The sequence below is a fragment of the Sminthopsis crassicaudata genome, chromosome 3 (genome assembly GCF_048593235.1).
Source record: "Sminthopsis crassicaudata isolate SCR6 chromosome 3, ASM4859323v1, whole genome shotgun sequence".
NCBI lineage: Eukaryota > Metazoa > Chordata > Mammalia > Dasyuromorphia > Dasyuridae > Sminthopsis > Sminthopsis crassicaudata.
In genome coordinates, this window is record NC_133619.1 from 511,016,216 (window position 1) to 511,042,133 (window position 25,918).

General features: G+C 37.7%; 1 protein-coding gene and 1 long non-coding RNA gene across 6 annotated transcripts in view; one reads left to right on the plus strand and one right to left on the minus strand.

The window, feature by feature from the left end:
• LOC141563229 (uncharacterized) overlaps positions 1 to 5,672 on the plus strand; it is a 37,119-nt gene extending 31,447 nt beyond the window's left edge. Inside the window, exons 3-5 of the long non-coding RNA XR_012488374.1 lie at positions 2,520 to 2,673; positions 2,774 to 2,959; positions 5,491 to 5,672. This is a non-coding gene — a long non-coding RNA (uncharacterized LOC141563229). The remainder of the gene's footprint in view (positions 1 to 2,519; positions 2,674 to 2,773; positions 2,960 to 5,490) is intronic.
• Positions 1 to 25,918, minus strand: part of FAM168A (family with sequence similarity 168 member A) — a 188,303-nt gene that overhangs the window by 104,605 nt on the left and 57,780 nt on the right. For all 5 annotated transcript variants that reach the window (XM_074304028.1, XM_074304026.1, XM_074304024.1 and 2 more), the window contains exon 2: positions 14,013 to 14,100. In XM_074304028.1, the coding sequence (XP_074160129.1) occupies positions 14,013 to 14,082 (70 nt within the window). In that variant the 5' untranslated portion in view covers positions 14,083 to 14,100. The remainder of the gene's footprint in view (positions 1 to 14,012; positions 14,101 to 25,918) is intronic.

Sequence of the window (25,918 nt, forward strand, 5' to 3'; positions counted from 1 at the left end):
GTAGTTGAGGATTGGAGGTTTGTAGTCTAGGTTTACTTTAGAGATTTCCTGAAGGTCACTTCTAGTCTGTCAAATGTTTATAGGCTTCAAAATGGATTATGTAATAAAAAGATAGGATTTGAACTTCGTGGCCCAAGGCAGCTCAGAATTAAGTCACTTACATCGGCTCTGTTTCGTTGCCAACTACAGCTGCAGGAGCCAGCCTTTCCCTGGAATGCTAATGATGCCCCAGTTCCCAGGGACAAGGCACTGAAGTGACAAGGATAATGCGCTTTTTGCCTTCCTTAAACACAGAGACTAGCAAGCATACAAGCAGTGAGATAGAACTCCTGTTGGAATGATGCTAAAGAACTCAATCAGGCATCAACTCCTGTCAAGTTTATTTTTGAAATGCTCCTACCTTCTCCCCCAATTCTTTCCTTTTGCAGCCATCACATTCATACTTCATCACCACGAACTATATACCCGAGTGCTCCACGTGTATCTCACACACAATACATATCACACTAAACATCTTTCCCCTTAAAGCTGCTGCCCTTTCCTTCTATTCTCTCAGGTCTAGATTCTTCAGGGTTCTCTCTGACATATGAGTCTCCCACGTCTGCCATATCTGATCGGCCGCAACTTCAATCCTTTTTCCCAACTGTCTTCTCCATATCAACTACCTGGTCCTTTTGCCAGGGAGTTTAGGTGCTGCTGAATAGAGAGCACTGGGTCTGAAGTCAGAAGACCTGAATTCAAATTCAGCTTTAAACATTTAATGGCTATAAGAATTTGGGGAAATCATTTAAATCAATAGTACAAACAACTAGAAACATGGACCATTAAATCTTGCAAGCCACATAATGACTTAGAAAATTACACATGAGTATGTTTTATTGTATTTTTATTTGTTTCGTTAAATATTTTCCAATACATTTATGCACTCTGGCACATTGAGCACTTCAGGCAGGTATACGTTGCACACCTCTGACAAACTGTCTATCTCAGCTTGACAGAATTAGGAAAATTTGGAAGATATGAAAAAGAAAGATAATGAATTTATGTCTCCAGAATATTCCATTTTAAGTATCCAACAGGCAGCTGATAATATGGAGCTGAAGCTCAGAGGAGAGACTGCAGATATGGTAGTCATCTATATAAAGATGTTAAATCTATGGGAGCTGATGAAGTTACCAAAAGAATAAATATAAAGAGAGAAGAGGGCCCAGGAGAGAATGTCCACAATTAGGGGGCATGATATGGCTGATAAGCTAGTCAAGGGGATGAGAAGTTTAACACATAAGAGGTGAGTTAAGAGAAAGCTGTTTAAAAACCCAAGAGGGGGATGAAGCAACTCTTGCTCTACTTCTGTCCTCAGAGGATTGTTGTAAAAAAAAAAAAAAAAAAAAAAAAAAAAAAACACTTTGTAAACTGAAAAAAAATCTACATTATGAGATCTCATCATAATATTCCTAAATCACAGAATGTCAGATTTGCAAGGGACCTCCAAAGGCAGCAGAAATTCCCTCAATATCATCCCTAATAAGCAGTCATTCATGCTCTGTTGTCTGGCAAGTGGCAACCCACTACTTTCCAAAAGCAGCCCATTATACCTTTAAACAGTTTCAAATTTGGGGAAATTTGTAAGGAGCCTTTAAATGGGCTGCACCACAGCGCATCATTGAGACCCGGAAGTAATATCTGTGGATATTAGGACTGCCCTTGGGCAGGATCCTGGCCATATTGAGATAGCTTCGTAATGGGTGACTCTCTTGCTGATTGGCTGTGTGTGTGACCTCACAGGCCCTATGTAAGCTCACTGCAGGCAGCAGGCGGTCTCTTTAACCTGGCGTTCTTCACCCTGGCTTCCCAGCCTGGGTGGCCAAGCCAAGATGGATAGCCAAAAGAGGTAAGGGTTTTGGTAGTGAACACGTGGGTCTTCTGACCAGGTGTTCACTCGGGAACCAACAAGTCAGGGCATCAGTTAGGGCATTATGTGAGTAGGTATAATAAAGGCTTTTAAGATTACACGTGGCTGTTCTTGAGTGCGCTACCGGTTATTAAGCTATAGATTCAAGAGATTGTGACCAGAGACCTTTGAAGGCCTCAGAGGAGGCGAGCCGGGTAGAGTTCACACTGCAAAGCACAGTGGTCAAAGGTACTCTGGTGGGTCTAGGACAGACTAGTAATTGTAACTGCCAGGAGAGCACGTTACAGAAATTTATCCTTATATTGGTATAAAATCAATTTTCTCCCACCATCCCTAGCTTTATCTTCTGAAGCCATGTAAAAGAAGTCTAATTCTTCATATATTTGAAGATAAAAATAATGTCCCACACTTCATCTTTTCTCCATTTATATATTCCTAGTTTCTTCAACTAATTTATATATATGTATGCATATATGTATGTGTGCATACACATTTGTATGTATTGTATTATATTTGTACATATGCACATTCATTTGTTCATTTGATGGTATTCCCACTTCTTAGCTAACTCTCTGAATGTGTTTCAATTTGTCAACAACCTTCCTAGAATGTGGAAGCTATCTTAGTCCCTATACTCATCCTTCAATAAGAGGGAAGACAACAGCCATTCTACCTTTTCATCAAGATTGAAACTTCCTTAGTTACCTTACTCTTGACTTCCTATGACAATCCCTGGGATTCCAGTATGAAACATACAGGAGGTAATGCTCTTGGCAATGTCAAAATACAAGTTTCTCCTTAGAATCTGTTTTGTTTATCTATGATTATTTGTTACCAGTTTTCTTCTTTTTTTCCCCTCAGAGAAGAAGATAAGAAATATGGAAAAAGGGAAGAGATATGGTTAATTCAAAATTTTTTTTTAATTAAGTTAAAACAAACAAATCCAGATGACAGGCAACAAAGTGCACATCTTGGACAAAGAAGAAAAAATATAACTTTGTGGATTCAATAGAACCAAGAGCTATTGATTTTCAGCTGTCTATCCAGGTGAGAAAATCCATAAAGAAAACCTGATCTGAACACTTAAATTCAAGTGCTTTCCATCAGCCAAGCAATTTTCAAGTACTCACATCTTAGATCTCAAATAGGAGAGATCATTTGAAGTATACTATTTTTGCTGGCCATTTGAGTTTCCCCAAAATGAGTGAATACTGACATCTGAAGTATGACATCAAGTTTTCTAGAGCAGCAAAGAAGCCTGAATACCCTCATCCTGCTGCCTAACATTAACTTCTTAAGCAAAATTGGCTGTGTCAAGTATCTCCACTCATTAGATATCACTAGCTGGTAGAGCTGCAAAATTATTAACTGTAACCACTCAACCACTCACTGACACTGATGGCTCCCTCTACCTCTACATTTTTGGGAACCTTTGTAATGATTCCTAGCATCTTATAAGCATAAATCCCCAAGCTGAACACTGCCACAGATTAAAATCTGTAAGCACATAAAGAAAACAAGAAATAAAGCTAAAATGGAATTAATTTTAAAAACCTGAATAGGGGAACAGAAAGGAATCAGTATGTAAACTGAGCTAGCTGCTGGTACTTAATCAACTTCATTCAACAAATATTTAATAATATACAATGTGCATAGCATTAGGGACTCAAAGACAAAAAATAAACCAGCAATAAGTCACATTGCTAAATGATTTAAGGTTTGTAAAGTGCTTTTTTCACACCACACTATTAGATAGACATTAAAATAATAGAATTCTCATTTTATAGATGCAGTGAGAGATATTACGTGACTTGGCTAAGATCACAAAGCTCTTATGGGCCAGGATTGAGGTCACAGGGTCAAAAATCGTGTGTCCCTTTATGTTAGTGGCTACAACTTCAGGAAGACTCGAAGAGTAAAGGTCAGAAAAGCCAAAGCAGAAACATCTGAGGGATAAACTAACTCATGGAAAGAAAGAAGAGTAAAACTATATACAGTTTTACCAAAGGAAGATTAAGGATGGCTAAAGGGAAAGGGATGCAGATGGAAGTTATATTTCTGGATATAAGAATTAAGTAGGATTGAACTCCTGACCTGAAAGTGATTGTGGACAATGAAGTTGGTGTTGTCTATTCTCTCTATTCTTCTTCAAAGTATGAGAGTCTTTAAACTCTCATAAGTGTTTAGAAACACTTCTTCCAAAAAGACTTCAATAAGCTATCCTTGCTAGAAGTGATTTATACATAATTCTGGCCAAATTATTCCTTTGCTCAAAAAATTTGGCGCATTTATATCTAGATCTTATCTCTCTTTACTAGTCCTAAGCTTCTGGAGTGTAAAGGGCTGGTTTCATCTTTATGTCTCCATGTAGCACTGAGCAAAGAAGATAACTTTTCATTGAATAAATAAATTGATAATCTATCACAGGAGAAATATGACACAATCATTTTCAAAACATTTTCACAATAGTGATCTCAATGGTGCCTCATACCAACCCTATTTGGAGAAATACAGAAAAGAAAAAGGAAGAAAAGGCAAAAATTATTAGTCCCATTTTACAGATGGGGAAACTGAGGCTGAATAGTGGGAAGCAATTTGCCAAAGATCTCAGAAGGAAGCAGAATCCAGGTCCTTCATTCCTAGCTAATTGGAATTCTGAGGGAAAAAGGTCATTGGTTGAAGTATTTCCCCAACCCCCGTTGAGTTCTCACTACAATCTCTGCTAGGATAAAAGAGGAGGGCAGGAGGGCAAGGAGTTAGTCGAGTCTGAGACAGAGTTGGAACAGCAGGCTGGAAGGATAACCTAGAGAAAACAGGACTTTTACATTTTGACGCCCACAACGTGGGGCAAGACTTTTGCTTATCCTGACAAGAACTGATTCTGAGTCCTCCTTTGAAGGAGCTAGCCCAGACCTTGACAGCTAGTGCTGGAAAAGTCTTACAAGACTTGAATCTTGTAAGAAAGTAGAAGGAAAGTGGGAGACTTCAATCTTTTCTCAGACACTAGGGATCTGGCCCTAACTAAGTCATTTAACCAAATCTCAATCTCTCATTCATAAAATGGGGATAATAATAGCACCTACTTCACAAGGTTGCTGTGATCACACAAGACAATTTACACAAAGCACTTTACATGTTTACTAACATGCTTTATGGATATGAGTTCTTACTACAATGCTTCTTAATAATATGCACTCTCTGTCTACTGGGCTAGTTACACTGTCAAAAAACAAACAAGGTTAACTTCTCTCCTTAAGGTTAGCAACCATTAATCTAGTGGTGAGTGATCAGGACAGTGAAAGAAGGACCTCAGGATGCCAAAATTAATTAAAGACTCATAAGCCAAGTTCAGTGGCCACTCAGCAGGAGGTTATAGAAGGTATTCTAATTTATATATGTTGGGCAACAAAGCCAGGTCCTTCTAACTCTGGGATTGTGCCTTTCAGTTAGAACAATTCTTCCTTCTAATTCTTCCTCACTATTCCTTTTATTGTTGCGGCCTAGAATTTTACTCCAGTGTCTTGACTTCAAATATAATACTTGTTTTCATAAGTCTTTATTTTGTTTTTTCTCTCCAGGACATTGTTGGTAAGAACACCATCTCCTGACAAGGGTATCATCCCACTTCTGCCTGAGCACATCCGCCAATGACATTACTCTGTAGGCCATCTCAATGTTAGGAAGCCTTAATTCATCCCTCCTTCTCCCCATTTAGAGCTAAATTCCCCCAGCTGCATAAAGAATAGTTCTTTTGCCTGTGTGTGGACAGTGATACCTTCTAGTGAGAGAGTTTTCTTCTATTTCTTCACACTTTGTCTTGTATCATGATAACAAGCCCTCTAGGGGACAGTGTAAGCTGCCTCTCAATACTCAATATTCAAGTGACTTGAGTGAGTTCATTTATTCTGGAGCTTCTTTCCACAAGGCATACTCCGACACAACTCACTCCTTCATTATATGTGACCTTTCTTCTTGTCCTTCCAAAATTTCCCACAGAGGATCCACCCAGTATGCTGGAAGCCTTCCTTATTGTCTCTACCTGTTATCCCTCGATGACATCCTTTACTCCTGTGCTTCAGAGTTGCCTGCCTGTGATGTGATGCTGTCTGATTACACTCACAAGGTACCTCTCCAGGCTCTCTGTGTGATGTTCATTTTTAATTCTTCTGAGGCAGCTGTACTAAAGCATGTTAGTCATGAAAAGAAGAGCCTTTTTGCAAAGCTTTTTTACTAACTGAAAAATTTTTATGAAAGTAAATGCCTTTCTTTTCCTATCAGCAATTGGATTAAATGCAGCTACTTAGCATATCTAAAACTCTTTAATGTCATAAACTAGACAAAAACTACTGCTAATTAGCCTCAGTGCCAGCCTGTATGTCAAATTAATAGATGGTCTTAAGTAATTTCACTAAAGCTCTTTTAGGATAATATTTGATTCTGGAAGTTCTGTGGACAGCTATTGTGAAAGTCTGAGGCCTATTTCTATTCATTCTAATAGAACCTCAGTGACCAGAAAGGAATTGGCAGTGACCATTTGATACTGCTTCTCCTTCCTCTCTCAGGTTCCCCATAGTCTTTGTATTTTGTAACATCTCTCAAGTCTAACTTCAGGCTTGATAGATTTCTATCACTACTGCCATAAACCTTTTTAAATACTGGGATCAGTCAGCAGCAAGCCAGAAGTAAGGTCCTGAGCTTACTTAGGCCCTGTGAAAATGATCAGTTTTCAAAGCTTTGTTATTTTGCTAAGGGCTAAAATCTGTCTAGTAGGTCCACTGTCTTCTAAAAAAAAAAAAGTCTAAATTTATCTGTTTAAGACAACAGCTCCCACTTGCACATGATTTTAAATTTACCAACTTTTGTAGGGATTATGACTTCCATTTTACACAAAAGGAAACTGAGGCTTAGAAATGCAAAGTGGCTTGCCCACAGTCACAGATTTTAAGTGTTGGAGCCATCATTCAAACCCAGATCCCCTGCTCTTCAAGTTTATGAGTCTATAACACTTTGATTCTCTTCTCTCTAAAGAATGTGCAGAGGAATGTCTTCCAGATGATCAAGAATTTCAAAATCATGAGACATAAGCACTGTGTGAAGGACATAGCATGTTAAAAAAAAAAAAAAAAAAAAAGACATGGTGGAAACCTGAGGGTTTGGTTTTGTTTTTTTAATTCGAATGTACTATTTATTTGGTCTAATTTGTTAGAAAATTATTTAGCTATTCTAGTGACCAGAGCTGCTTATAAGTTAAGACAGCTGTCTTCAGATATTTCAAGAGCTGTAATGCGGCAGAAAGATGAAACTTAATCTGTTTGGTTCCAAAGGGCAGAACAAGTACAATAAGGAAAGTGACTGTGAGGTGAATGAAGTTCAGTGTGAGGGAAAATTTTATTATCAAGTCAGTTCATATAAAAATGAGTAAAGCAATGAATACTTGAGGTCTTCGATAGAGAGAGATTGGACCACTTATTAGGATTCTGTAGAGTAGATTCTAAGTCAATTATGAATTGGACCAGACAGTCTCTAAGTCCTTATGAAAGTTTAAGATTCTAGGATCTCTATAACATAAGCTGGAAATGTGGCTATTGGACATCAGGCAATCAATAAACATTTATTAAGCATCTACTGTGTGCCAGGCACTCTGCTAAATTCTGGCAATTTACAAACAAAAAACAGTCCCTGCTCTTAAGAAGCTGAAAGTCTTAAGGGAAAGCACAAATAAGTTAAACATAGGATAAACTAGAAATAGTCAACAAAGGGAAGGAACTAACATTAAGAGAGATTGGCAAAGGTTTCCTGCAGAGAGTGGGATTTTAGCTGGAACTTGAAGGAAGTTAGGAAGCAGAGATGAGGAGGAAGCAAATTCCAGGAATGGGGGGCAACTAGTGAAAGAGACAGAAAATAATGTAGGTTAAAAACAAAGCAGGACTTGAAGTTGGAAGATAAAGGCTTCAAGTCTGAGTCATTTTACCTCTGATGAGCACTGGTCTGGAACTTCAGAGACAAATAATTTAGCCTAAACTCTGTTTCTATGCTGCCATGTGCTCCATGTCAATATTCTAATCTACAAAATAAGGGTTTGGACTAGATCATCATTTCTTTGTAGGCTCTAAGTCTATGAGTCTATCAAATGGGGGATTATTCCTTACATTGTTTAGTACTTCAGTTTCTAAAGTAAACATAACAAGCCAAGGAGAAAGGTATTACAGATGAAGAAACTGAGCCTCAGAGAAGTGTAGAAATTTAGCCAGTTAGCAATACTTGCATATCTGTCTACTTGACTACCTGTTTGAGATTTGCTGCAAAGATTAAATGAGATAAGAAATATCTTGAAGCAGAAGTCTGTAAAATGAAAGCTACTACTAGTAATAATTCATAGGAAGCCTTGTTCTCTTATAAATGGATATTCTGGTCCTGCTATTTAATTGTCCCTGCTTGTTAGAGCTGTTAAAGGGGCTTAGAGGTTTCCACAGAAGATAAAATGTGTCTAGCAGATGCTAAAAGTAATAGGCCTTTTACAAAGTATGATTAAAGTAACAAAATGGATGCCATAATAAGGCTTAATTTATGGGAGTCTAAGGTCAGAGGCAAGGATACATCTGGATTAGTCACCAAAGAATCAAGGATAGACCTGCCATTCAGTTAGCAAAGAATAGTGGAGATGAAATGATCTTAAGGCCATAGCAAGAAAGGTGAAGGAAGGACTGATGATGGTATGCCAACAGGTAAACCTCCTGACCTAGCACTCAGGCCACACCAGGCTTTCACTATTCATTTTAATTCAGTTAGGAAACACCTGGGTTGTCCCTTGAGGGCTGTTCCTAACGCTAATGAAGACAGGTATTACAGAAAGGGGCAGTGTACCTACTGTGTCGAACTGATTGGTTTCCCCCTTCTGATGCTACTGGCAGGGAGGTGCCAACTGGCAAGTTAACTAGAGCATGGAAGAGTCTAATGTGGAAGGTTCCAAGCATAGAAAATTCCTTAAAAGGTAGGAAGAACAGGCAAGAGGAAGGACAAAGAGAGCCTGACAATGTATGACCCAAAAAAAGAAAAAGAAGTCTCTTCTGGCCTTTAGAATCAATAGATACACCTCATGATTAATTGATAGGGTCCCTTCAAATCCCATCTACCACAAGTAGCCTTCATAAATTTCCCTATTTAGAAGTGATCTTTTAAATTGAACTCTCATTTATAATTTCTACTATAAACTTCTGTATGCTCAGAGGTAATGATAGAATGAAAGACAAAACATTACATGACTTCATGGAATTTATAATTAATAGCCATGATATGACAAAATTACAAATAAGTCTGAGATAAGGGGGAATGTTATAAGAAAAAAGGTCTAGATGCATAACCTGGTATTTGTCCCACTGTTATGACCCTGCTTTCTTATAACCCTGCACTCTTTTACAAAGTTATATGTGTCTATCTTTTCTGTGTATCAGTCTATAAGCTTTTTGTGTACAAGGTCTGATTTTTATTCATTTATGTATCTACTTCTAACATATGCACAATATACCTAATAATAAATCCTTTCCTGAATTGAAATGATGCCTGAGTTATGACAAGGTAAATAGAGAATATGGGTTGGTCTCCCATAAATCTCAACTGAGGAAAACCAAGATAGAATTACTCTACAAGATAGCTTGAACTTGGTAAAAGGGCTAGAAATAGAAGAAAAGAAAAAAATCTCTGCCACCTAGATCATTTACTGATATTACAGGCTCAGAAAAGAGGTGTTTGTTTTTTTTTTCTCTCTCCTATCAATCCAAAGATTTGTCTTTAAAAGTTTGGAACATAAAATGTCAGACCTAGATGGTCCCTTGAAAATATAACAGACAATGTTAAAACATTAAACACAAAATATCAGAGAGCTAGAAGGGGAACTTTACACCCAGAAAAGAAAAAAAGAATTTTTCAAGGTCACACAGCAAAGCATGGGGGGGAGACTTCTGGGAGGAGACAGGGCATTCCCATGACTTACTAGTATTAGTACCTCATATGAGCACTCAGTTAAAAACTATTTTTCCCAACAAAGATCTGCAAAAAAATGAAATTTGCTGTCTCAGTAAGTAATGAGTTTCCTATTTCTCAAAATGCTTAAGCAGAAGCTAAATGATTCTCTGTGAGAAGGCTGTAAAAGGTTTTTTTTATATTGGGAGGAAAGTTGAACTAGCCACTTTCTGAGGGCCTTTTCAGCTCCACAATTTAATTAATTTCTCTGTATATTTTTAATCAATCAACAAGCACTTATTACTATTTGTCTGGAACTAAGGAGAGGGAGGGAGGGAGGGAGAAAGAGAAGGAGGGGGAAGGGAAAAAGGGAAAGAACGAGCTTACCTTATATTAAAGAATACATATATATATATATAAATACATGAATGATAAATACTAGGTAATATGGGAAAGGGGACACTAGAAATTGGGGAGATTACAGGTAGAAGGTAGCATTTAAGCTGAATTTTGAAGGAAACAAAAGATCCTAATAGGCAAAGGTAAGGGGGGAGTACATGCCTATGCAAAGGCAGAGAGCATCCAATGCGCCAAAGCAAGTAAGCTGTTAAAGTTAGATTGTAAGAAAGTGTCAGGTTATGAAAAGCTTTAAATGTCAAACAGGATTTTATATTTGATCCTGGAGATAAAGAGAAGCTACTGGAATTTATTTGATGGTTAGAGGTGTGACATGATCATATGTGTATTTTAGGAAAATCCCTTTGGTAACTGGCTGAAGGAGGGACTGGAATGGGAAGAGGTAGAATGATTAAAAACTAAATAATTTGTTTGTAGAAAGTATAGAAATTTATTTTGTTTGGTGTTTTATTTTCCCCCAGTTGAATGTAAAATGTAAAAACAATTTTTAACATCCATTTTAAAAACTCTGAGCTCCAGATTCTCTTCCTTCCACATTCCCTACTCTCTCTCCGTTGAGAAGGCACATGTGAAGTTACACAAAACATTTCTGTAAAAGTAACATAGTATAAGAAAACATAAGACAAAAAAATCTTCAGAAAAATAAAGTATGCTTTAATCTTCATTCCTTTCTCTGGGGATGAATAACATTTTTCACCATCAGTCTTTCAGAGTTTTCTTGGATCTAACCCATTCATAGCTGATCCATCTCACAATATTGCTGTTATTTTGAACATAGTACATTTCATTTAGTATCAGTCTGTGTAAGTCTTTTCATGTTTTTCTGAGAGCATCTTGCTCATCATTTCTTAAATTATGATAGTATTCCATCATAATCATATAGCACAATTTGTTCATCCATTTCCCATTTGAGGGACATCCCATCAACTTCCAATTCTTTGCCCCCAGAAAAGAGTTGTTATAAATATTCTTATACATTTAAGTCCTTTTCCTTTCTTTTTAATCTCTTTTGAGATGCAGTTCTAGTACTGGTGTTGATAGATCCAAGAGTAAAACACAAAAATCTTACAGTGACCTAAAGAAAATTCAAATTATTTTTCTGCCATAGCTAAATAATTACTACCTATACTCAAAATATAAACCAGTCTAGGAAAGAAGGTAAAATGAACATAACAAAAAAACTTCAATACAAATACAAAAAAGAAAAAAGACCTAAAGACTCAAAAAGAAATCACATTCTATGTCAAGAATTTGAAGGACAAAAGAACATGAAAGAAGAGAAAATAGCAAGAAGGGTCACTCAACAGGTAAAGTGCTCTTCCCTGAAAAGAGAGCTACACTTCTGAAGAGAAAGCAACTGAGTTCCAAAAAGGATGATGTGGATCACCATCCATGAGGTGAGAGACCATCCAATAAGGAAAAGAGGAAAATAAATAGCCAGGGTGAGTGGCAATTCCTGACTAAGATAGTGAGCCAAGAAATTATTAATAGCTCTGTTCTTGGAGGGGAAAGAGCTCCAACAGATGTCAAGAAAATTCACAAATAGACAACATAAAAAACAAAAATTCTGGCTTCCAGATGTTGCAGGGATATTCTATAAATATACTAAAATATATCAAAATGAAGCTGCCTTCCCACAGAGGCCCACGGCATTCATCTCTGGGCAGAGGGGTACAATGTCTTTTATGATTAGCAATAAAAGATCTCTTTTTACAGCATGGCAGAGTAAACAGCGTGCTGGGACTAGGCTTAAGAAACCTGGGGTTCAAATCCTGACTTTTGTCTTTATTGCTATGGGACCATGATCAAGTCACTTAATTTCATTGAGCCTTACTTTCTTATCTATAAAACAGAGATAATATCCATAGTACTTACCTGACTGTAAAGGGCTGACTTTTAAAAGGTGTGCTTGAATCAGACAACAGAGCACTTAAGGCTAATTACCTATTCCACAATGACTCTATTAGCACATGTTTGGGAAAATGGCCCTTCTCACTGTTCAGTGCTGGCTCAATATTTGGTGTATATAAATAATGGCAGAAAGGATTAGAGGGTGGGGTGAAACAAGCCAGACTTCACTTTGCTGCAGGAATAAGAGGAGAAAGATTGGTGGTGAGCCTCATGGCAGTTTGTCTGTCTCCTTCACTTCTCCCCCTAAAGACCAAAGGCTTACTTATCCTGACTCTGGCTGATGCTGAGGCCTCCAGGGAGATAGTCTGGACTTTACACCTGACAAGGTTTATGAGGCTCAAATGAGACAATACATATAAAATATTTTGGAAACTTCAAAGTGGTATGTGAATGTCAGATATGAATACTTTAATAAATCTGAAGCATCATATTCCATCCAAATGGAAAGAATGACTTTCCTTCAGCAGAGCTGAAAGAATGGGCTTAGCCCCTCTATGTTTCTCAGTGATCATTTCAAAGTTCCTATATGGCTCCCAACAGATCCTAATATTAAATTACTAGTTAAAGGTAAGCCAGAAATAGATAAGATATACTTCACACAAAATAATAACAGTATCATTTAGCTAAGTGAACAAAATAAAGCTCAAAAATAAAGCCTTCACAGTTCATTCATGCTCTGCTAGGGTTTGACTCCATGAAGAGTCTAGGAGGGTAATGGCTACCTCGGCAACCTCTAGAAATAGAAAGGTAGGATGAAAGAAAGACATTGTACTTGCACGTTAAAAAACAAGGAAAGTTTTATTCATAGGAAGGTAGAAACTTTTCCTCAGGGTTCAATCCGCGGAACCACACAGAAGACCCACAAAAAGAGATCAGGTCCTAGATCTACTCAATTAAAGCAGAGGTAGGAGGAACAGGAGGGAAATCAAACAGTCAGTGCCTACTCTGTGGAAAACACCAGGGATGCAAAAAAAAAAAAAAAAAAGAGGCTGAAAACCGTCCTTGCCATTAAGAAGCTCACAGGTAATGGAGAGTGAAGGTGAGATTGGACTGGACAAATATGTAAACAAATATGTACAAATACACTATACCACAGGACAAGTAAACAATTAACAGAAAGAACGCATTACAATTCTGAGGGATTGGGAAGGGCTTCCCAAGGAAGAGGGGCTTTTAGATAAAACTTAGATTAAAAAAAAAAAAACTTTAGATAAAGAAGCTGGGAAACCTGGAGGGCAGAAAGGAGAAGACAGAGCATTCCAAGCACTGGGAACAACCAGAGAAAATGCCCAGAGTCTAGAGATGGAGGGTCTTGTTCACAGAACAGTCAGAGGGCCAATGTTCCTGGATTGAAGAGTACAAGGCAGGTGGTAAGGGAGATGAGTTACAAATCACTTTGAATGCCAAATGGAGCACTTTAGTAATTGGAGGTTGGAGGTTTCAATTTAGAAAACTCACATAAGTGGCTGAATGGACTAGGGAGAAATTTAAGGCAAGCAGACCAGCAGGCTACTGCAAATAATAGAGGTGTGAAATAACATGGGATGATGGCAGAGTCAGAGAACAGAAGGGGCCAAATTTGAAAGATCAATTTGGATGAGATAAGGTGAGAGATAGTGAGGAGTCAAGAATGATGCCCACATTGCAAGCTGGGGGGACTATACCTTCCACAGCAATAATGAGTTTAGTTTTAGACATAGTGAACTGAAGACATCTCCTGAGCATACAGCACAAGATTTCTAAAACACAGTTGGATAAGTAGGATTAAAGGATAGAATTCTTGAGCTTATTACATCTGCTCAAGAACACTTACCTGTGTAGGCCATGGTCTTGGGGTTGCCATAGGGAGCCCCAGGCTGGACAGGGCTGTAAACAGGGTTCATTGTGGAAGACTGAAGACCCTAAAGGGAAAAGAAAGAAACCAGGTTGGGTATTTTGATCAAATGTCTTAACAACAATCACAATCATTTCAATGAGCACACATGTACAGTTTATAAAATCTTTTCATACTCACTCTTTTATTAGAATGTCAACAATTCATGTTTCAATACTTTTTTAAATCTTAAAAATGTTTTCTTCCCAACAAAAGCTGTAACATAGGTGGTAGTATGAGACAAAGAATGAAGAAAAGTAAGGCTTAGAAAAAGTTATTTATCCAAAATCATACAACCTGAATCAGAACTTCAGACTCAAAGCCATGTCTTCTAACTCACCAAACAATAAAAGCTGTATCAAAAGTGGTAATCATGGCTTAACAGTTTGCTAGACTTTGGGGGCACCCTATATTTCTAGTGTATTCAAAGTTTATAAAGTATTCTCCTCATAAAAAAAACCCTAGGAAATAAAGTCTGTTAAATAGGATTATAAGATTTAGAGCTGAAATGGGATCCAAGAAATCATCTAAAATAGTCCATTTTGGTTAAAGGATATGAACAGACAATTCTCAGATGAAGAAATTGAAATTATTTCTAGCCATATGAAAAGATGCTCCAAATCATTATTAATGAGAGAAATGCAAATTAAGACGACTCTGAGATACCACTGCACACCTGTCAGATTGGCCAGAATGACAGGGAAAGATAATGCAGAATGTTGGAGGGGATGTGGGAAAACAGGGACACTGATACATTGTTGGTGGAATTGTGAATAAATCCAGCCATTCTGGAGAGCGATTGGGAACTATGCTCAAAAAGTTATCAGACTGTGCATACCCTTTGACCCAGCAGTGTTACTACTGGGCTTATATCCCAAAGAGATCTTAAAGCAGGGAAAGGGACCTGTATGTGCAAGAATGTTTGTGGCACCCCTTTTTGTAGTGGCCAGAAACTGGAAAATGAATGGATGCCCATCAGTTGGAGAATGGCTGAATAAACTGTGGTATATGAATGTTATGGAATATTATTGTTCTGTAAGAAACGACCAGCAGGATGAATGCAGAGAGGTTTGGAGAGACCTTCATGAACTGATGCTAAGTGAAATAAGCAGGACCAAGAGATCATTATATACTTCAACAACAATACTCTATGATGATCAATTCTGATGGACATGGCTCTCTCCAACAATGAGATGAACCAAATCAGCCCCAATAGAGCAGTAATGAACTGAACCAGCTACACCCAGGGAAAGAATTCTGGGAGATGACTATGAACCACTACATAGAATTCCCAATCCCTCTATTTTTGTCTGCCTGCATTTTGGATTTCCTTCACAGGCTAAATGTACACTATTTCAAAGTCCGATTCTTTTTATATAGCAAAATAACTGTTTGACCGTGTATACATATGTTGTATTTAACTTATACTTTAACATATTTAACATGTATTGGTCAACCTGCCATCTGGGGGAAGGGGTGGGAGGAAGGAGGGGAAAAGTTGGAATAAAAGATTTGGCAATTGTCAATGCTGTAAAATTACCCATGTATATATCTTGTAAATAAAAAGCTATAATAAAAATAAAATAAAATAAAATAAAACAGTCCATTTTACAAATAAGAGAGGTGAGATGCTGAGTCTCATCCAAAGTCAGAAAGCAGTTAGCAACAAGGACAGCATCTGAACCCAGTCTTCTGAATTCCCACCCAATCAGCAATTTGTCCACTAAACTATGCTGCCTATTTTCTGACACTGCAGCTCCCTTTTTGAGGTCTTATCTTAATTGATGATATAACTGTATTGTGCCCTGTTATTTATTATTTAAGACAAGAATAAATGCAAACTAGAGTATTTATAACCTGAGAGATGACAATTTGATCACATACATTATCATCCAAGTCTCAAAACCTTTAAGATATCCATGACTAAGCTTCTATAAAAGAGCCATGATAAAGACCATAAAACATTTATTAAGTCCTTACTATAAAAAAATATATAATAAAAAAAAGTCCTTACTATGAAAACCATCAGTCTTGAAGTCAGGAGAACTATTTATATTGCCCACCTCATGTGTTTGTTCTAAGGAACAGTATCTGGTAAACTTCCAAGAACTATAGAAATGAATGCTAATGTTCTCAACTGATATATGAAGAATTAGGGCCCAGGGAGGAGAAAGGACATGACCAAATGAAACAACCAAGTTCTCGATCCCATCATGTTGACCTTCCTCTCACATAGGGCTCTTCTCTAAGATCTGACTTTATACCTGATGATGAATCATGCCCATTATTTATTACTTAAGGTTAAAAGAACTACAAGGAAGAGTTTTTTTAAACTAGATTTAACTATTTGATCCCATACCTATTCATCTAATTTTAGTAATTCTTTGGTTAATTTCTCTGCAGTCTGCATTATAACTATGGCCTCCAATAAATCTACCTAGTAGCTAGAGATAATCTTTTCTGTTTCCTTCTTATCCACCTCCATGGCTCCCACCCAAGTACAGATCTCAAAGCTTCCTGCCTTAATAATTATAACAATTTAAAAAAAAATAACTAATGGTCTTTCCTCCTCTATTGGTCCTGTACATGGGCCTGGAATTATCTCCCTTCAGCCCATCTCCTGATGGCTCATACAAAAAAGGACAAACTCCTCATATTTAATATTTGAGGCCTATTATTTGGCCTAGCCTCTTTCTTTCCAGCTTTAACTCTTCCACAATATTCTATATAATAACTAAATAACTTGGTATCTAGCAACACTTTGCTCACATTAATCTTTTTGCCTAGAATACTCTCCAGCCCACATGACCCTATTTCAATCATTCAATGAATGCCTATACTGTGCCGATTAATCAATAAATATTTCTTATTTATTTGTTATGTATTTATTAAGGATTTTTTTATTATATAAATGAGGCAGCAAGAGAATACAAATAAATACAAAGTAGTTGAATACTAATGGCACACACTAGGGTGGAATCAAAAAAAGCTTCATACATAAAGAAGAGAGGAATTCTGGGAGGCCAAGATAAAGAAGGAATTCATTCCAAGCAGAGAGGCTGGGCAAATACAGAACTGGGAAGAGTGTCATAGGTTAGTAATAGAAAGCAAATCAGTTTGGATGGACTGCAGTGTGTATGTGCAGGAGGGGTTACAACGTACAGTGAACCTATAAAGATATGCTTGAGCACAAACCACATAGAAGTTTGCAGAACAAAGGAAGGAAAAAATGTAATAAAGATAATAAAAAGGACAAAACCCCTTCCAAAGGGGAGGAACAAGGTGATGGCAAAAGCAGAATTCTTTTCCCTTAGAAAACTGCTAGATTATGAAGACCTGTAGGGTCCCAGATGCACAAGCAAATTTTCCAACCTCACAGACTGGCAAATGCCCATCTTGACTCCCAAGGACACACAACAGTAGGCACCAAAGAAATGTTTGTTCCAAGGATAGGCTGCTGGATCAGACTGTAAAGAGCTGCTGAGGAGGGATAGAGATCCTGCTTTTTAAAAAAAAAACAAAAGGCAAATTATAGAACAAAGAGTATGTGTAGTACAAAGTACAGTGGATCAGGAGTCAGGAGATATGGGGTAAATTTTGTGAAACTGAGCAAATTCCTTTCTCTTCTTTGAGCCGTCAGATAATATCTAAGGTCCATTCTAATACAGACATTCTATGTCCTCGGATCATTTCTAGAGAAGACATTCTCTGCTTTTCAGGTTCTACCAGCCCTAACCCATGTTCTCAAGGTCCCTCCAGCATTCTAATATTTTAAGCATCTACCTCTATGAATAAGAATGTTCAATTGTCTCCACTAGGGGGAGTTTACGCAAAGGTCGTTAGATTCCCACCAGTTGAGCTAATCAGACCCTCTAGTTCACAACCAAAGGCCCTTTAAGGGGTCATTGATTCTCTGTGTTGACCATTTAATGGCAAATAATTAAGTGCAGTCAAAAGCCTCTTCTTCATGTTCCTTAGAGGAAATACAGGAAAGTGTAAATTAGTTTGGTTAGTCAAATATTCCTTAAATTGTCTTAATGAAAACTCATTTTCAATCCCTCTTACAGTACACATATTATAAAAAACATTTACCTAAAACCCCAAAGTATCCAGTAACGCACACACATACTTTGAAAGAGAATGACTGTGGATTTTGGAGATGGAAAAGACCTTTTAAAATCTTATTAAAATGTCTCTCATTTTACCAAGGAGAAAACTAAGGGTGAAAAAGAGTGAGAGATGATTTGAATTCCAGATCAGGTCTTCTGATCCCCAATCCTGTTCTATTTTCACTCTACTATGATGCTTTCTTATAAATATAATAAATTCTGATATTATAAATATTATACAAATATGCAATATTACATAACATTTTATGTAGTTACATGCAATATACTTATATAATATATAAATATTATAAATTCCTGTAAGTATTATTTTTACCTGATACAGCATTTAGACTACTAGACTTTGCATTAGAAAGGATGGGATTCTCCAAGTGATAAATGGTCAAAGGATATGAACAGACAATTCTCAGAAGAAATTGAAACTGTTTCTAGCCATATGAAAAGATGCTACAAGTCATTATTAATCAGAGAAATGCAAATTAAGACAACTCTGAGATACCACTACACACCTGTCAGATTGGCCAGAATGACCAAGATAATACGTAATGTTGGAGGGGATGTGGGAAAACAGGGACACTGATACATTGTTGGTGGAATTGTGAATACATCCAGCCATTCTGGAGAGTGATTTGGAATGATGCTCAAAAAGTTAGAGTGCCAATTCCTGACTAAGATAGTGAGCCAAGAAATTATTAATAGCTCTGTTTTTGGAGGGGAAAGAGCTCCAACAGATGTCAAGAAAATTCACAAATAGACAACATAAAACTTTTTGCTGTTCATCAAATTCTGAATAAAAAGTAATGTTTAAAAAAAAAAAAAGAATCCGTAGGAATTCAAAAGTGTAAGAATGAACAAGGCAGAGAGGACAATATGAACAAAAACTTGGAGGAACCAAAGCAGAGGCCATATATTGTAGGGGCAGGAAACTGCCCATTTTTTTGTGGAGGATTATATCCACAGAGAGGAGTCCCATGAGGTAAGGTAGGATGATGACAGGTTGTGGAGGCCTTGGAATACTAGCCAGAGGAGTCCAAGCTTTCCTCTGTGGATACCAGTGACAGTTTCAGCACAGGAATATACCATGACTAGTTTGATGCATAAGAACAATTATTTGGGCATCAATTTAAAAGTGAGAATAGAGGAAGAACCTGCAATGGGAAACAAACAAAAAAAAAAAAAACCAAAAAACTAAAGATGTGGGCAGGTGATAACGACAGCCTGACATGGAAGTGGGGAGGCATAAAGAAAAGAATTCACGAGACTTGATAAGTAACTGAGTATGAAAGATGGGGGATTCTTTTTTCACAACATGACTAATGTGGAATTATGTTTAACATAACTGCACAAGTATAACCTATATCAGATTGCTTGCCATCTTTGGGAGGGCCGAAGGGAGGGAGGGAAAAAAATTGGAACTCAAATCTTATTTTAAAAAATGAATGTTGAAAATTATACATGTAATTGGAAGAAAAAAAAATTTTAAATAGTAAAAGAAGGCTAATGAAGAAGGAAAGAAAAAGAAACATATAAAACGTTGTATATTTTGAATATACTACATACACATGCTGTCTTTTTCATTAGAACATGAGCTTGTTGATAGTAGAGACTTCTGTGTCTGCAACCTCAGCATCTGGCAGGTACAAGTGGCACAAGTAAGGTCTTAATAGATGGCTGTTGGATGACTACAAAATACTAAGGTCCAGAGAATAGAAATTTAGTAATGGAATTAAGCTAGTCCCTGGACTATTAAGGCAATAAACATATAGTTCTTTGAGCCCTTGATCTGTACAGAATACTGTTGAGGTGGGGGTGAAAGGATGCATTGAAAAGGGTGCCTCGGAGCCAGGTCTCTTTTCCTTACAATCAAACTTTCAGGCCTCCAGATTGTCCCTGCCTTCTTTGTCCCTGGGAAGGAGGAATTAGCCAAATCTGGCAGAGCTTACTTGTTTCTTGTTGTATGCTGGAGGATACTCTGGGCCCAGAGCTTGGGCACTGATCTAAGAAGGACTTCATAGTGATGGGGGGGAAAAAAGGCAGAGGAAGAAAGGGGGTCAGGGGTGGGGGTAGACAGGGAGCAAGTAAAATCGGTGCCTGGCAGGCACAATAATTGAGAAGGCTTTCTAGATGCATTGGACTAGAGAGAGGACAGGACAATTTAAGGAGAAGGCTCAGGACCCCTCAGGAATTGCCTGTAGAATATGAAGCTTAATGGCACACACAGCAGGAAATCAAAGCAGCAGGATGGGGATGGATGCTAGAATGACCCTCTCCTTTCCTCTATACCTCCCCTCTTCTCTGGCTGAAGTCTGCTTTCAGCTGTTATGTAATAAATCTCACTAAGAACAAACGGAAAAACAAAATCTTCAACTCAGAAATTAAACAAGAAAGTACTTGGAAAGGTTCATCGATTTTTTTCACTGACAAAATGGAACCGGGAGGGAAGTCCTAAGAAGCTCTTGCTTATTATATCAAGTGCTTAACTCAGTATGACCTTCTGCCTCTGACCTCAAACAGCATTTTAATTGCACCTCTCTAATGTATTTATGTGTTTGTTGTTGTTTGTCCCAAATATGACACTGGAAAAAGAAGCTGGCTAGTCAAAAAGAGAGTCAATAGAAACAGCTAAGTGCTGCCCAGCTCCCGATGCGTTTTTGCCCAGCCCTCCATTCACTGGGTAGTTCCTCTAGAAGGGAGTTGAACAGGGTGAGAAAGATGTGGCCAAGGGCTGGGTAGGTAGAGGGAGCATGCACAATGGCAAGATCACAAACACAGAATGAAAAATTAGTTATCTGTATTAGCATCTTCTCAAAGCCCACTGGACTGTGAGCTAGGGGAGGGGGTCGATCTTATCTAAACTTTAAATATAGTCCAGTCCCAATGTAGGACTGTAATAAATAGGTAGTAGATAAATAAAGCCAGTCTGTTCCCTGGATTTCCCAGCTCCATTTCCACTCCATTCTTTCTGTACAGAGTCAGATTCACCTTCCTATAGCAGTTTCTGAAAATATGACTCCCTCACTCCCAAACCTGCTATTGCTCCCCAATACATAGGAGGAAAAAATTCAGCCTCCTCCACGGCCAGGTCTCACCTCCTTCTCTCGGTCATTTGACAAGAAATATGGTGTGGTGAAATAAATGCTGAACTTGACTCAGGAAAGAATTAGGTTTGACTTCTACTGCTTACAAGTCCTATGACTATGAGTGAAGTCTCTTGACTTCTCTGATATTCAGTTTCTTAATCTATAAAACAAGGATACCACCTATAGTACTGGTTCAGGACAGAGATGACCTTCTATATACAAAATTAATATTCTTATAACAAAGCTCTGACCAAATCACACTCTGTTCAAAAATTTCTTAGATCTGCCCCTGCTATTGAAAGCCCTCTACAACCTGGGCTTCCCTCACACATTTCCATTCTTATTTAACATTCCTGCCCTTTGCATATTTTCCATTCCAATTAAACCCACTCTCCCATCACATCATCCCCTCTCTTACCTCTACACCTCACCTCTAACACCTGTGAGTGCTAGAATATACAAAGTCCTCCCAACTGGTATTCAGAAGCACCAACTTTTTCAAAGCACAGCTTAGATGCCATCTCTTAGGCGACTTTTCCTGGTCCCCACACCCAGCCCCTTTAAGTTTTGGTAGTGCTTGTACTTTCCAAAATTATTGTTAATGTGCTTTCTATTTATTTATTCACACTATATCTTCCTGATGAAATGTGAGCTCCCCCAGGGTAGGGGCTGTATTGTTTTTGTTTCTCTATTCCTGAAACCTTTTGGTTAAGCATTTAGTAAATGTTTGATGAATTGAATAACATATTTTGGAGGACTGAGGCCTACTGTGGGCTGGTAATATGGGGTTCTGTGAGAACTGGTTCTGTATTAGTTGAACCCCCAGAAAAAGGATGGCAGAAGATGAAAATTGGCTTCCAAACCCTCCGAGACCCATCTTTACCCACCAGCTGAGGGAGTATGTGCCTGGGCAGGAAAGAGACATCATGGAGATGCATATGCAATCTGCAGGCAATGTACTGAGAGCAGGCATTTATCAATACAAACAAGGTAGAAACACCAGGAAGAAATGCATTATACATCAAGAAAAAATAAATTATACATCAAAAAATAGAGGCAAAACCTCCAGCCAGGCTTTTGTGTCATACACGCCGTGGGATGCTGCTAGCAACAGTGAAGGACAGCCTACTGAACCAAACTCCACATGCTGGCTCCCATCTCCATGTGCCTTCTCACAGGCTGGCTATCGCCCATGCCTTAAACAGACTCACTAGCTTCTGCCAGCGGGAAGGAGTACTGCCTTCTTTCAGAGCTCAACTCAAGAACCACCTCTTGGGAGAACCTTTTCCTCTTTCTCCCAATTGTTCATTCTCTCTACTTCCTCATCATATCTACTTGTCTATGATATGCTGTGCTCTACCCCTCCCCCTAAATAATTTTCTTGAGGACAAGAGTGGTTTTAGATGTGGGTCTGTATATCCAAGACCTAGCACAGTGCCTGGCATGTTAATAAATGTTTGAAAATTGGATTTTGATTCTGCTTTCAAATCTAATCCCAGCTACTGTCAAGTAGCTCAGTACTACTCAATGACTAGTGAGTGTGAATTGCTTGACAAATATTTAGTGGGTTAGTCTGACAAATGTTCTTTGAGAATAGGGACTGGGTCTTCTTTTTTTTTTTTAAATCCTCTCAGACTAGAGCATAAAGCAGAATACACATATGGTACTCAAATATACATCCTGAATTATCTTTAAATGGTGGGCCACCAACTCAACATGAGTCAGCAGTGTGATGTGACAGGCAAGAGAGCTCTCCCAGTCATAGCAACATTAGGAGAAGCTCGGGTTCTAGGCCCAAGGAGGTAATCTGCAGTTTTCTCTGGAATACTGGAAGGGCTCTCCCCAGAGGGGCTCCTAATCATACCACATGTATAATACTCCACTGACACCTTTGAGGAAGGACATCCATAAGCTGAGATCGGTCAAAGGAGGGCAACCAAGAAGATGAACAGGCTTAAGTTCAAGCTCTAGGAGCATCTGTTGAAAGAAGTGGGACTTCATTAGGAGGGACTTGATAAGGGCCAGACTACCTTGAAAGCGTTCTTTGTCATTCATTTAAATGTTTATAATGCTGTGATTCTACACAGCAAGGAATACTGGGACATGAGTCTAATCTGCGAGTGACTAAGCTAGATGGACACAAAAGTGGAATATCGGAGCTCAGAAAGTAATGCCCCTGATTTAAGCAAAGAGTTAGCAGGGATAGGAAAGATATTAGGGGAAGGGGAGGCGTGGCACAACAGGGTATATGTATGTATATATCTATATATGTATATATAAATATACCCTTGATTAACTCTAGCCTGCTTGGAGGAAGCAGGAAAGATGAAAGGGGGAAAAAAAGAGTACAGCAAAAAATGTGTGCAGCAGAGAACAAAAAAACAACCTACAAGGAAGTAAAGATGAACACTCATGAATACTATTATATATCCTTTCTTGAACTGGTAATTTGTTGTTATATATTCTGAATCCTCCCTGATGCTCTGCTGGGCATATGACAATGTTCTGTTTTGTTTTATTTTTCCCTTTTTTTCTTATTCTGGTTTTTTTTTTTTAAATAAATAAATATATAAATTAATTACATTAAAAAAAATTTTAAGCAAGTCCATTTTTTAAAATGAGGTCAGCCTTCCAGGAATGCAGGGCTGGTTTAATATTAGGAAAACTATTAATATAATTGACCATATTAATAATCAAATTAATAAGAACCATATGATCATCTCAATAGATGCAGAAAAAGCATTTGACAAAATCCAACATCCATTCCTACTAAAAACTCTTGAGAGTATAGGAATAAATGGACTATTCCTTAGAATAATCAGGAGCATATATTTAAGACCTTCAGTAAGCATAATATGCAATAGAAATAAACTGCAACCTTTCCCAGTAAAATCAGGAGTGAAACAAGGTTGCCCACTATCACCATTACTATTCAATATAGTACTAGAAACGCTAGCCTCGGCAATAAGAGCCGAGAAAAAGATTCAAGGAATTAGAGTAGGAAATGAGGAAATTAAACTATCACTTTTTGCAGATGACATGATGGTATACTTAGAGAACCCCAAAGACTCTGCTAAAAAGCTACTAGAAATAATTCAAAATTTCAGCAAAGTGGCAGGATACAAAATAAATCCACATAAATCCTCGGCATTTTTATATATCACTAACAAAATGCAACAGCAAGAGATACAAAGAGAAATTCCATTCCAAACAAATGTTGAGAGTATAAAGTATTTGGGAATCCATCTACCAAAGAAAAGTCAGGAATTATATGAGAAAAATTACAAAACACTTGCCACAAAAATAAAATCAGATTTAAATAATTGGAAAGACATTCAGTGCTTTTGGATAGGCCGAGCGAATATAATAAAGATGACAATACTCCCCAAACTAATCTATTTATTTAGTGCTATACTAATCAGACTCCCAAGAAACTATTTCAATGACCTAGAAAAAATAACAACAAAATTCATATGGAAGAATAAAAGGTCGAGAATTGCAAGGGAACTAATGAAAAAAAACTCAGAGGAAGGTGGTCTAAGTGTACCTGATCTAAAGCTATATTATATAGCAGCAGTCACCAAAACCATTTGGTATTGGCTAAGAAATAGACCGGTAGATCAGTGGAACAGATTAGATACAAAGGACAAAAAAGGATACATATATAGCAACCTAATCTTTGACAAACCCAAAGATACCAACATTAGGGATAAAAATTCATTATTCGGAAAAAACTGTTGGGAAAACTGGAAATTAGTATGGCAGAAATTAGATATGGATCCACACTTAACACCATACACCAAGATAAGATCAAAATGGGTCCATGATTTAGGCATAAAGAGGGAGATAATAAATAGATTAGAGGAACAGAGGATAATCTACCTCTCAGACTTGTGGAGGAGGAAGGAATTTATGACCAGAGGAGAACTAGAGATCATTATTGATCACAAAATAGAAGATTTTGATTACATCAAACTAAAAAGTTTCTGTACAAATAATACTAAGGCAAACAAGATTAGAAGGGAAGTAACAAATTGGGAAAATATTTTTAAAAACAAAGGTTCTGACAAAGGTCTCATTTCCAAAATATATAGAGAACTGACCCTAATTTATAAGAAACCGAACCATTCTCCAATTGATAAATGGTCAAAGGATATGAACAGACAATTCTCAGAGGAAGAAATTGAAACTATATCCACTCACATGAAAGAGTGTTCCAAATCACTACTGATCAGAGAAATGCAAATTTAAGACCACTCTGAGATACCACTACACACCTGTCAGATTGGCTAAGATGACAGGAACAAATAACGATGAATGTTGGAGGGGCTGTGGGGAAACTGGGACACTAATACATTACTGGTGGAGTTGCGAAAGAATCCAGCCATTCTGGAGAGCAATCTGGAATTATGCCCAAAAAGTTATCAAACTATGCATACCCTTTGACCCAGCAGCGCTACTACTGGGATTATATCCCAAAGAAATACTAAAGAGCGGAAAGAGACATATATGTGCCAAAATGTTTGTGGCAGCTCTTTTTGTTGTAGCTAGAAACTGGAAGATGAATGGATGTCCATCAGTTGGAGAATGGTTGGGTAAATTGTGGTATATGAAGGTTATGGAATATTATTGCTTTGTA